The 13,452-nt window shown below is 49.1% G+C and overlaps 1 protein-coding gene across 2 annotated transcripts; it reads left to right on the forward strand.

Moving 5' to 3' along the window:
* Positions 1-3,896: 3,896 nt before the first annotated feature.
* On the forward strand, positions 3,897-10,292 carry POLR3D (RNA polymerase III subunit D). Of its 2 annotated transcripts, none has more exons than XM_025394869.1 (9): positions 3,897-4,009; positions 4,236-4,405; positions 6,002-6,045; positions 6,630-6,781; positions 6,926-7,050; positions 7,255-7,423; positions 7,819-8,081; positions 9,186-9,338; positions 9,507-10,292. In XM_025394869.1, exons 2-9 carry the CDS (start codon positions 4,241-4,243, stop codon positions 9,627-9,629), a joined length of 1,194 nt encoding a protein of 397 aa, XP_025250654.1. In that variant the 5' UTR covers positions 3,897-4,009; positions 4,236-4,240; the 3' UTR covers positions 9,630-10,292. The 2 variants fall into 2 exon arrangements, with proteins under 2 accessions (XP_025250654.1, XP_025250655.1); XM_025394870.1 differs by having other exon boundaries at positions 3,899-3,972.
* The last annotated feature ends 3,160 nt before the right edge of the window (positions 10,293-13,452 follow it).

A 13,452-nucleotide genomic window follows, 5' to 3' on the forward strand; every position in this document is an offset into this window, starting at 1 on the left:
ATAGGTTCGGTTTGATTATTGTAAAATCAACATGCAGAAAGAAGTTGAAAAAGGTCTATTTAGAAAGCAACATAACAAAATATTAATATATTAGTAAATTGGCAAACAAAGTTTTAAATTTTAAGAGCCAATACTCAAAAGGATGTGGACAAAAAATTATATATTCTCTTTTTTGTTTGTTTTTTTGAGACAAGGTCTCCTCTGTCTCCCAGGCTGGAGTGCAGTAGCACAATCAGAGCTCACTGCAGCCTCCACCTCCTGGGATCAATCGATCCTCTCACCTCAGCCTCCCAAGTAGCTGGCACTACAGGTGGGTGCCACTACACCCTAAAATTATATATTCTTATGTACTACCTGTGTGTGCGTGTGTGTGTGTGTGTGTGTGTGTGTGTGTGTGTGTGTGTACGGAGTCAATAAATTTCAAAGTCAATAAAAGTTCTTTTTTTTTTTGAAACGGAGTCTTCCTCTGTCTCCCAGGCTGGAGTACAGTGGCACGATCTCGGCTCACTGCAACATCCGCCTCCTGGATTCAACCTATTCTCCTGCCTCAGCCTCCCAAGTAGCTGGGATTACAGGCGCATGCCACCACGCCCAGCTAATTTTTGTATTTTTAGTAGAGATGGGTTTTCACCATGTTGGTCAGGCTAGTCTCGAACTCCTGACCTTGTGATCCGCCCACCTTGGCCTCCCAAAGTGCTGGGATTATAGGTGTGAGCCACTGCGCCCAGCCTGTTTGTTTGTTTGTTTTCAGATGGAGTTTTGCTCTTGTCGCCCAGGCTGGAGTGCAACGGCGCAATCTTGGCGCACTGCAATCTCCCTCTCCTGGGTTCAAGCGATTCTCCGGCCTCAACCTCCCAAGTAGCTGGGATTACTGATGCCCGCCACCACGCCTGGCTAATTTTTGTACTTTTAGTAGACATAGGGTTTCACCATGTTGGCCAGGCTGGTCTCGAACTCCTGACCTCAGGTGATCCACCCGCCTTGGCCTCCCAAAGTGCTGGCATTACAGGCATGAGCCACCACACCTAGCCAATAAAAGTTCTTTAAATTCCAACAGTAGAGCAAACTTGGTATTCAGATTCCTTCCAGGCTTTGACCAAGAGTGCACATGAGGGCCACTGCTGTGAGCCCAGGATGAGTGTGACTAGGCACCGGTTGACCCATTGTGGCTGTTCCAAGGCTGCCCACATAGCCTCACCCAGGACTCCATCAAAAGCCCACAATGTGTGTATATGTGTATACGTTTGATTATTGTATATACACACATTCTTAGTGTTGATGTATTTCAGCACAATCTTTTTTTTTTTTTTTTGTGGAGTTTTTTTGTTTGTTTTTGGTGTTTTGAGACAGACTGTCCCCCTGTCGCCCAGGTTGGAGTGCAATGGCGTGATCTCAGCTCATTGCAACCTCCGCCTCCCCGGTTCAAGCGATTCTCGTGCCTCAGCCTCCCGAGTAGCTGGAATTATGGGCATGCACCATCACACCCAGCTAATTTTTGTATTTTTAGTAGAGACGGGGTTTCGCCATATTGGCCAGGCTGGTCTGGAACTCCTGACCTCAAGTGATCTGCCCACCTTGGCCTTCCAAAGTGCTGGGATTACTGGCGTGAGCCATCAGGCCCGGCCGCACAATCCTTTTTGAAAGCAATTTAGCAATATGAATGAAGAACCATAAAATGTGCATGTACAAAATGGTACAGCCACTGTGGAAAACAGCTTGGCAGTTTCTTGTAAAACTAAGATACAACTACCATATGACCCAATGATTGCACTCATGGGCAATTATCCCAGAGAAATAAAAACTTATGTTCACACAAAATCTTGTACATGTATTTTCACAGCAGCTTTATCCATAACCCCAAACAGAAAACCACCCAGATGTCTTTCAGAGGGTGAATGGTTAAACAAACCATGAATACTTTGCAATAGAAGGGAACGAACTATCGATACACGCAACAACTTGGATGATCTCCGGGGAACAATGCCGAGTGAAAAAAAGCAATCCCAAGAAGTCACATACTGTACGATTCCATTTATATAACACTTTTGAAATACCAAAATGGCAGAAATGGAAAACAGATTAGTGGTGGGAGGAGGTGGGGGGAGGGAAGTGTGGCTATAAAAGGGCAACTAGAGGAATCCTTGTGGTGATGGAAACTTCTTGTATCTTGACTGCACCAATGTCAATATTCTGATGCCAAGATGTTACTACTGGGGGAAAATGAGTAAACAATACTTGGGATCTCTCTACATGGTTTCTTACAACTTTACATGAATCTACCATGTTCTCAAAATAAAAAGTTTAATTTAAAAAATGTTTTTAGAGATAGGGTCTTGCTGTGTCACCCAGGCTGGAGTGTGGGGGCTGGATCGTAGCTCACTGCAATCTCGAACTGCTGAGCCTTTCAAGCGATCCTCCCACCTCCGCCTCCCAAAGCACTGGGATTACAAGCGTAAGCCACCAAGCCCATCCCAAATATTTACTTAAAAAAAAAAACAAAAAACCCACCTTCTTTTGGCCAGTTATCCCAGGATGGGAAATCTATCCCAGGAATATAATCCGAAAGAAAACAAAAACGAAAACAAAATCGAAAAAAAGCACGTCGAATGTACCAGATATTCACTACAGCATTATTTAAAACAGGGAAAAAAGAAACAATCAGGGAAATACTTAAATCATGATACAGCCACTGGAGAACTATGCAGTCTTTGATGCCGTAACAGAGAAATGTTATTTGAAAAAGGAGGATACAGGCCAGGCGCAGTGGCTGACGCCTGTAACCCCAGCACATTGGGAGTCCGAGGCGGGTGGCATCACTCGAGCTCAGGAGTTCAAGACCAGTGTGAGCAACACAGTGAAATCCCGTCTCTACCAAAAATACAAAAAAAAAAGAAAAAAGAAAAAAGAAAAAAAAAATTAGCCGGGCGTGGTGGCATGTATTTAGAGTCCCAGCTACTTGGGAGGCTGAGGTGGGAGCATGGCTTGAGGCTAGGAGGCAGAGGTTGCAGTATGCAGAAACCTCGCCTCAAAAAAAGAAAAGAAAAAGGATACGAAATTGTGATACAACTCTGTGAAGACTACTAGACACATTACAAAATTTTTAATAGTAGTACTCTACGTGGCATTCTGGTAGAAACGATTTCCTTTCCTCAAACTCCCCGTAATAATGTTTTTATACGGTCTGGGGGATGGAAGATAACATTAAACGACACTTTTTATATCACAAACGCTGGAGTCAATAAAAGTTCTTTAAATTCCTCCAGCAGTAGAGCAAACTTGGTATTCCGATTCTGTCCAGGCTTTGACCAAGAGCGCACCCGAGGGCCACCGCCTTCGTGATCCCAAGCGGGTGTGACTGGGCACCAGTTGGTCCACTGCGGCTGTTCCAACGCTGCCCTCACAGCCTCACCCCAGGACTCCACCAGGAGCACAGGGAAGGGGTCCCCGAGAGTGGGCGAGGTCGCTGCCCGGAGGTAGTGACCACTCCAAGGTCACCATGGAGAACCCGCAGACAGGGCTCGGCACGGCCCAAGACTCCCCGACTCTAAGTCCAGGTCTCGCTCTCTGTGCCGCGCCCCTCGTCCCATCCCGAGCAGCTACCCCCAAGCTCCCAGGGGCTCCGCCGAGGCGAAGCCTCATATTGCGGCTTGGCGGCCGACAAGACCCGCCACTCTGATCTCGGCACCTCCACGCCACCGCCCGGGGGCCAAGACCCCCGAGCACCGCCACATAGCGTAGCCCAGACCGGTTCCCTCATCCTTTTTCGCCCTCTCAACCCAGCTTTTCCCGACTCCGGGAAGAACCGGGAAGAGAAGGCGGAGAGGAGCGAAGCGCCGCCTGATAAATACTGTGGCCCAGTCCCGCCCCCGAAACGTCACATCCGCCCCGTGCCAAGATGGCGGCGCCCAGGCGGTGCCACGCAGACTTCCGCCCGGTGCGGAGACCTAAAGCTGGCAGCGGGTCGCGTCGCAGGTGAAGTGGTGACGCGCGGTGTGGAGCCGCGGCCCGGGTGCGTCCCTGCCTGGTTCCTGGGCGGGGTTCCTGGAGAGAGGGCGTGTCGCGAGCCAAAGGCTCGCACCTCGGTGGTCCCGGGAATCTCGCCACGTGGGAGGGGAGGAGCTGAGAGGCCACTGGAGGGACGCACCGACTGGGGGACCGGAAAGCAAGGGGGTTGGGTTCCGCCAGGGTCCGCGTGTCAGTCCACTCTGGTAATCTCGTCGCGCCTTCTCTCCCAGGCAACATGTCGGAAGGAAACGCCGCCGGCGAGCCCAGCACTCCGGGAGGGCCCCGACCCCTCCTGACTGGGGCCCGGGGGCTCATCGGGCGGCGGCCGGCGCCTCCTCTCACCCCCGGCCGCCTTCCCTCCATCCGTTCCAGGGACCTCACCCTCGGGGGAGTCAAGAAGGTATCCAACGGCGCGTTTCTAAAGAAACTCAACTACCTTGAATTCCAAGCCCCGGCATTCAACTGATGTTTGTGCAGGGCCTACTATGTGTCAGGAGTGTCTTTGGGCCTCAAGCCTACCCCTCTTTAAATTCTAGGGAGCCTGTCCTATCTTCAAATCGAGGTACTGAGTACAAAATGTTGAAATGAGTCCCAGAGGTGGTTGAAAGACAGAGAATCCTAATAAGTCGTTCAAAAGCAATTTGAACAGTGTTTATTTACTCTTATTCTGTGTTTGGACATCTTTAAGAAACCCATGAAAGCCAGGCAGGCATAAACTTCACAGTCTTAGAGCGTTCAGAATTCACCATCTCAGTGTGCAAACTTGTTATCTAGAGTATCATGAATCCTAGGCATGGCATTCGAGGCTCTGTGGGCTCTCCCATGTGTATAATGACTGTGGATGTCAAGAGTAGCCCAGAAAGGGGTGGGGTCAGGATGACAGAAGAATAAAGCAGGTTTTTGGGGTTTTTTTTTTGAGACGAAGTCTCGCCCTTGTCCCCCAAACTGGAGTGTAATGGCATGATCTTGGCTCACTGCAACCTCTGCCTCCCGGGTTTGAGCGATTCTCCTGCCTCAGCCTCCTGAGTAGCTGGGATTACAGGTGCCCGCCACCATGTCCAGCTAATTTTTGTATTTTTAGTAGACACAAGGTTTCACCATGTTGGCCAGGCTGTTCTTGAACCCCTGACCTTGTGATCCACCCACCTCGGCCTCCCAAAGTGCTGGGATTACAGGCGTGAGCCACCGCTCCCGGCCAAATAAAGCAGTTTTTTTTTGTTTGTTTGTTTTGTTTTTAACAGAGTCTCTCTCTGTCGCCCAGGCTGTAGCACAGAGGCACCATCTCAGCTCACTGCAACCTCCACCTCCCGGGGTTCAAGCGATTCTCCTCCCTCAGCCTCCTGAGTAGCTGGGATTACAGAGGCCTGCCACCGCACCTGGCTAATTTTTGTAGTTTTTAGTAGAGACGGGGTTTCACCATCTTGGCCAGGCTGATCTTGAACTCCTGACCTCATGATCCACCTGCCTTGGGCTCCCAAAGTGCTGGGATTACAGGCATGAGCCACCACGCCCGGACATAAAGCAGTCTTTAAAAACCTAACTTTGCCTTGGAAGATATGGAAAAACACTGCCAACACTGATTGAGAGTGTTGGCAGATCTGTGGCCTTCCCTACTTAGGCCTTGCTGCTAGAGATGTTCCCCCATGATACTGACTGGTCTCTATAGCAGTTTGAAGATAAGAGGTGAGACCAGAGAAATTCCTTTGCTTTTAGAAGTCCCAGAGGACCTTCTTTCAGGATCTTCTTTCCTAAGGCTACTGGTTAAAAATGGTTTTTGGTGCCCCTTTCTTCTATGCGTAACTCCACTGCCACCACACCATGATGTTCCTCCTTTTCAGGCACACGTGTATCTATAAAACTGACAGCACTGTGGAATGTGCCAAAGAGAGTCATGGTGGCCATGGTCTGTAGAAGATGCCCGTTGGGAATTTTTATTTTCCTCTGTACTTTGGGGTCAGAACCTAACACATCAGTGACTCCTGTATTTTGCTTTCAGAAAACCTTCACCCCAAATATCATCAGTCGGAAGATCAAGGAAGAGTAAGTAGCTAGTCCTTCTGAATACTTGCCCCTTATTTACTTGCTCTGAATTTGGGGCTTTGGGGAGAAATAACTAGGTTTGTGGCTCCAAGATTTAAATTTATATCTGTAGTTCTTTTCACTAGTGATTTTCAACCCTGGCTCCTAGGTGATTCTAATGTGCAAGCTTTAAAAAAAAAAATACTGGTGTCTAGGGTTCCATCTCTAGAAATTGTGATTTAACTTGTTGGCAGTAGAATGGAGTGATTCTCTTTGATAGCCCGAGTTGAGAGCCAATAGTTTAAACAAAGATGTATCACGCTTTCCCTGAAGTTCCTTTGCATTTCTGCCTTCCTGCTTTCAGTCCCAATGCAAACAAAAATCTACATTTTTGGACAAGAACGTAAAGTAAAGCAAACTGAAAAAATCCTGCCTCATCAAGGAAGTGAGAAAAGTGCTAGAATTAGGATTGGATTCTGCTTCTCATGGTGTAATTATTGGCTCAAACTCTCCACTGTCTTGGAGTGAAGTGGTATGGGAGAGTAAGGCCAGTTTTTGGAGACACAATGAGTGAGTGGTTTCCCTTAATCCATTCTTTTTTCCAGGCCCAAGGAAGAAGTAACTGTCAAGAAGGAGAAGCGTGAAAGGGACAGAGACCGACAGCGAGAGGGGCATGGACGAGGACGAGGCCGCCCAGAAGTGATCCAGTCTCACTCCATCTTTGAGCAGGGCCCAGCCGAAATGATGAAGAAAAAAGGTACAAGGAAGGAATCAGTGAATTTCAGTTCAGACTGCCCAAGAGAAGGGCGAGAGCAGTGGAATTTCCCCGCTCCCAGTTCAGTTTTCCTTGCTGTTGGCATCTTCCTTATTGATCCCTAGTGACCTGGGTGATTTCCCACAGGGAACTGGGATAAGACAGTGGATGTATCAGACATGGGACCTTCTCACATCATCAACATCAAAAAAGAGAAGAGAGAGACAGACGAAGAAACTAAACAGATCTTGCGCATGCTGGAGAAGGACGATGTGGGTACCAGGAGGCTGTGGGGAAGGGGCTTCCTTGTGGCTGTAGAACAGGGCTTCTGGGGAGCCAGGTGAGGGGCAGAAGAGCTCACTGATGTCCTGGAATCCTGGGGAGCAGCAGGAATCTTTGGTTAGAAAGGGACTAAAGCAGACTTTGATCCAGGTGCATGTGCTAGCAGGCTGGATGACCCAGACTCTTTTTGGCAGTTCCTCGATGACCCCGGGCTGAGGAACGACACTCGAAATATGCCTGTGCAGCTGCCGCTGGCTCACTCGGGGTGGCTTTTTAAGGAAGAAAATGACGAACCAGATGTTAAACCTTGGCTGACTGGCCCCAAGGAAGAAGACATGGAGGTGGACGTACCTGCTGTGAAAGGTACTCTTGTCAGTTAACTTCTCATCTCCAATTCCATGGCTGCTCCCCAGGAATCCTGTGCATCAGGCATCCTTTGCATGTGTCCCTGACTGCTGCTCATGAGCAGGTCCTCCCATCCTGGCTGTAAGATACATGAGCTGAACAAAGATGCCCGATTCTCCCTCGCAGAGGGTTCCTGTGTTGGCATGGAGCGGTGGGTCCAGCCTCAGATGTCGCTTTTTAGATAAGTCAGGCGAGATTTAAACATGTTGTCTCTTGCCCCTCTCTATAACCAGTGCCCCCTTCCCACTCCCTGGCTGAGTGACAGTGGAGCAGACGGGGGCAAAGGGCTGGTAGCAGTGAGCTGGTATGGAGGGTGGTCACGTGATAGCATTCCATTTCTATCACCCGGGCAGTGAAAGAGGAGCCACGAGATGAGGAAGAGGCCAAGATGAAGGCTCCTCCCAAAGCAGCCAGGAAGACCCCAGGCCTCCCAAAGGATGTATCCGTGGCAGAGCTGCTCAGGGAGCTGAGCCTCACCAAGGAGGAGGAACTCCTGTTTCTGCAGCTGCCAGACACCCTCCCTGGCCAGCCGCCCACCCAGGACATCAAGCCCATCAAGACAGAGGTGCAGGGTGAGGATGGACAGATGATGCTCATCAAGCAGGAGAAAGACCGGGTATGCTCAGGCAGAGGCCTGTGGGATAGAGTCGGGGACTAAGAGGGGAAGTGGTGACCTGTAGTGGGAAGCAAAGCCGTGCCACCCTGGCTGAAATGGGACAATAATGGGTGGTTTTTCTTGATGCTTGCAAGAGCCATGGGTCTTTGTACCTCCAACCCCAATTGTGTGTGTGTGTTGCAGGGGTGTGTGTTCACTTCTTATAAGGAAATATTTCAAAGACATACAAATGAGAGAACAGGCCGGGCGCGGTGGCTCAAGCCTGTAATCCCAGCACTTTGGGAGGCTGAGACGGGCGGATCACGAGGTCAGGAGATTGAGACCATCCTGGCTAACATGGTGAAACCCCGTCTCTACTAAAAAAAAAATACAAAAAACTAGCCGGGCGAGGTGGTGGGCGCCTGTAGTCCCAGCTACTCGGGAGGCTGAGGCAGGAGAATGGCGGGAACCTGGGAGGCGGAGCTTGCAGTGAGCTGAGATCCGGCCACAGTACTCCAGCCTGGGCGACAGAGCGAGACTCCGTCTCAAAAAACAAACAAACAAACAAACAAACAAAAAAACAAATGAGAGAACATATGGCCAGGTGCGGTGGCTCATGCCTCTAATCCTAGCGCTTTGGAAGGGCAAGATGGGAGGATCACTTGAGCCCAGGAGATCGGGACTGGCCTGGGCAACATGGTGGCACCATGGCTAATACAAAAACTAGCCAGGCATGGTGGCGTGTGCCTGTAGTCCCTGCTACTTGGGAGGCTAAGGTGGGGGGATGGCTTGAGCCCAGGAGGCAGAGGTTGCAGTGAGCCAAGATCGCGCCACCACACCCCAATCTGGGTGACACAGTCAGACCTTGTCTCAAAAAAAAATGAGAACATAAACTGCCATGTACCAGAACTCAGCTTCAGCAGTTACTGATATTTTGTCCGTTTATGTATTTGTTTGCTATGGGTTTTGTATTTTAACCATAGCCGACAGCCCTAGGAGAGGGCACTCTTTGGGGAGCTCATTCTGACCTTTGCTGTGCCTTTCTCTTGGGGAGTAGAAGGGGGTTCATGAAAGATGGAGGAAAGAGCTCCTAGCCCAGTGTCCATCTTCTGGTTTTCTGCGCAGGAAGCCAAGCTGGCAGAGAATGCTTGTACCCTGGCTGACCTGACAGAGGGTCAGGTTGGCAAGCTACTCATCCGCAAGTCTGGAAGGGTGCAACTCCTCCTGGGCAAGGTGACTCTGGATGTGACCATGGGAACAGCCTGCTCCTTCTTGCAGGTAAGAGCCTCCTTAGGGCAAGGGAGGGACCCTTTAAGGAGTGGAGGAGGATTGAAGAGCCAGTGCTAAATAAGGGAGGGGGTTTCTGGGAGTATCATGTCCCCATTCACAGCTCTACACGCTGGGCACGTGGTGGTGGTTCTCATCACTGTCTCTGTCCATTGGCAGGAGCTGGTGTCCGTGGGCCTTGGAGACAGTAGGACAGGGGAGATGACAGTCCTGGGACACGTGAAGCACAAACTTGTATGTTCCCCCGATTTTGAATCCCTCTTGGATCACAAACACCGGTAAAATGAGCAGATGGAGGAGGACGGTGCCTGTGCCCACGGCTGCTGCCTGCTCCAGACATTTTGTTCTTGAATCCGTGAGACCCAGAAGGGGCCCACTGAGCCCACCCACTCCAGCCTTTGGCAGCCATTGTCCCAGGTCCCCCAGGGCTTCCTCCCATAGCAGCTGTAAATGGCACAGTGAACCTTCCTGCAGCATGGAGATGGCACATCCTTGCTGCTGGGGACTTGGCCCTGCTATTTATTTTTGTATTTATGTCTTAATCTCATCCACTGATGCATCCTCCCAAGGTAGGTGGGGAGGGTCTGTGGGTAGGGGCTGGCTTCTCTTGGTGCCTGCTGGGCCGCCGGGGCAGGAAGTGTGAGGACTGCAGCTTCTACTGGTGCTCCCTCCTTCCTCCCGGAGGCAGCATAGGAGAGAGAGCAAGGATTGAGTCTGAGACTTAAGCCCTCGGTCCAAGCTGGCCAGTTCCTGGTTCTGTGTCCTTGGACAAACTACCTAACCTTTCTGAGCCTCCTATTCCTCATCCGACACAAATGGGGATGATACCTACCTCCCAGGGTTTGGGTGAGGATTCATGGGCTGTTATAGATGAAAACTGCACAAGGCCACGCACAAGGCCAGAACCAGCAGACACTCAATAAATATTCATGTCCTTTTTCTCTACCTGAGTCTATTTTCAAACAAAATAGAGATTTCAAGTCTCCCAGAAGCAGTAACTAGAGCTCTCCCGTCCCCACTCTTGCCCCTTCCTGTTTTATATCCTGTCCTCACCCTGGGCCTGATGCCCTAAATTTATGGTGTCAGGCTGTTCTACGCCTTTTTCTCCTGGCTCGTGTTAGCCAGGTGCCTCCTGTGTGAGTTACTGTAATCGCTGCAGGTAACAGAAAGGAAGAAGTCAGAGACTTCCTCCCAGCACCCTGCAAAAGCCTTTGGGGGACATGTTGGGCCCAAGACATGTTCCCCGTACTCTTTCCTTTGCAGTTATTACTCATGTATGAGCTGGAGTCATATATTGCTAACAACAAAACTAAACCCTTGGTAAGAGAAGTTAGGGATATAGTGAATAATGGCCTCTTTGATACTTGGCTGATGATGCCCACTTCAAAAACTTTGAGTTTCAGAGGCCGGCCTCTGTCTCCTGTCCTAGCACTGCCAGAGCCACCTACTCAGGGTTACTTTTTTGGGTCTGTGATCCTGTTCCCTTTACCAGGTCATCGTACTGTGTTGTCCCTGGAGGAATAGCTTCTCCTCTTGTCTTGACAGTAGGGCTGGTATTTTCCCTGGTTCAGCTGGGGAGACATTTGCAGGTTAGAAAAAAGTCTCATGTGGCGGCCTGTGTGGCTGTTAGACACTGATGGCACAGCTTCCCTTTGCTGGTGTCGTGGCACATGGCCTCTGGGACAGTATGAACCACAGGGGCCCAGGAAGAACCGTTTCCCCTCCACCCCCATCCCTGATTCCTAGTGGCCCCTTAGATTTTGGGTACATCTTCCTTCAGGCTCACCTTCCTTTTCAAAGTTCCTCAAGCCTGTAACTCATTGTCAAGGCTGGGCTTTTCCTATAAAGCCCTCAACCTGCCCAGCCAGCAGCTGTGAGGCTGACTGACTATTTGGTGACCACATCGCCCTTTCCGGCGCTGAAGCTCATGTCAGCTCCGTTGGATAGTGTTGTTCTGGGCGCTTCACATTGTAGAGGACTGGAGCAGAAAGGGTTCCTTGGAAACCTGTGCCGGGAAGCCCTGTTTGGTTGAAGGCTAAGCTTTGGTTAGTTCTGGGCTCCAGCCTTTCTTCCTTTAAATAGCTGATGCACAGCCAGCAGGTCTCCATTCTCATCCTCTCTGTTCTGTTTCTTTGGTTCAGAAATACTCTTCTGCTTTTTTTGGATGAACTCAATGGCCTGATGTTAGATATTGGGTGTTTTTCAATCTTCAGTTTTCTGACTCTTCCAGGAAAGTTTGAGGAAGAACATGTACTGCTTTCACGTTCATTTTGCCCGTTCAGGTGTCTTGGCTTGAACCTTATGACTCTGTATCAAAGTCCGCACAACCTGTCTCTAGATCACTGATGCACAAATTAGGTCTCATCAATAAGTGTGGGTAAAGAGAGGAGAGTCCGCCTTCTTTGTCGGGCCTGTGAGGCATGCATTTCTACCAAGGAATACAGACAAATGACAGAGGAGAAGAGCCCAAAGCCAAATTCATACATGAGTGCAAGTGGATGCAAATTTGCTGCTACCTGCATCTGTGTATACGCTTTCTGTGAAATACAGAAAGAAGGAACAATAGGCTTGCACACTTTTCTAACTACATGATTAAGTGGCAGAGTCCGGGCTATCGAGTCACGGTTGGGTTTGAATCTGACTCCACTGGTAACTTGGGTTGGAAAAAAATCACTTATCCTCTTTAAGCTTGATTTTATTTATTTTATGTAAGAGTGAGACACTAGTAGCTTAATAGGGTTGCTTTTAAGTTAGAGTGAACATGAGGCATTTATTCAGTGCCAGGCAGATAATTGCCTATAACAGGATGTGATCAGCACAAGTAACAGCACAGAAAATTAGCCTGACGGTGGCCTAAGCAATGGGAATGTTTATCTCACATAGCAAGAAGTCTGTAAATAGATAGTTCTAGAGTTGGGTGGAAGCCAAAATGTCATCACAATTTCCTTGGAACCATTTGCTCTGCCATCCTCAGTGTTGCAGAATGGCGGCTCCTGTGCCAAGCATCATTCTCCAAATGACATTGTCCACAGCCAGAATGGACAGTAGTAAAGGAGCATTCTTATTCTGTCCTTATCCGGGAAGAACCGTCAGCAGCTCCAGCAGCCTCACCCCTGTCTCTTTATAGAGTGGGCTGCATGCCCACTCTCGGACCGGGCCCTGGCATAGGGGGATGGGTCGACTAGTGCATCCCCTGTGCGTCCCCTGGCACTGAGCACACTTGCCCTTGAGCTGGGGTTTTGTTAGTAGGGAGGAAGCTGGAGTGGCAGTTGGATAGACAATTCATAGTAGCTGTTGCCATGTTCAAAAAATACCACAATGTAAAATCATTAAGTATTCATCTAGGCCTAGCTTTTTAAAATGTTTAGTTACCTTTTATTCTACTAAAATTAGTTTTAACATTTTAGTGTATATTATTTTATTTTAGATTTAGCAGGTACATGTGCATGTTTTGTTTTGTTTTGTTTTTTGAGATGGAGTCTCACTCTGTCGCCCAGTGGTGTGATCTTGGCTCACTGCAACTCTGCCTCCCAGGTTCAAGTGATCCTCCCGCCTCAGCCCCCCAAATAGCTGGGATTACCGGCATGTGCCACCACACCCGGCTAATTTTTGTATTTTTAGTAGAGATGGGGGTTTCATCATGTTCGCCAGGCTGGTCTCGAACTCCTCACCTCAAGTGATCTACCTGCCTCAGCCTCCTAAGTGCTGGGATTACAGGCATGAGCCACCACACCCAGCCACGTGTGCATGTTTGTGTATATTGCGTACTGGTGGGGATTGGGCTTCTGTCATACCTATCACCTAAATAGTGAACATTGTACTCAGTAACTTTTCAACCCTTGCCCCTCTTCTACTCACCCCCTTTTGGAGTGCCCAGTGTTTGCTATTTCCATCTTTATGTCCATAGGTACCCATTATTTAGCTCCCACTTGAAAGTGAGAACATGTGCTATTTGATTTTCTGTTTCTGAGTACACTTAGGATAATAACCTCAAGCTCCATCCATGTTGCTGCAAAGGACATGATTTCATTATATTTTATGACTGCTCATGTATATTATTTCAGCCTTCAAAATTTTGTATGTTATTTATAATGATATAAATTAT

This window comes from Theropithecus gelada, chromosome 8 (assembly GCF_003255815.1).
Source record: "Theropithecus gelada isolate Dixy chromosome 8, Tgel_1.0, whole genome shotgun sequence".
In the NCBI taxonomy this organism is placed as follows: Eukaryota; Metazoa; Chordata; class Mammalia; order Primates; family Cercopithecidae; genus Theropithecus; species Theropithecus gelada.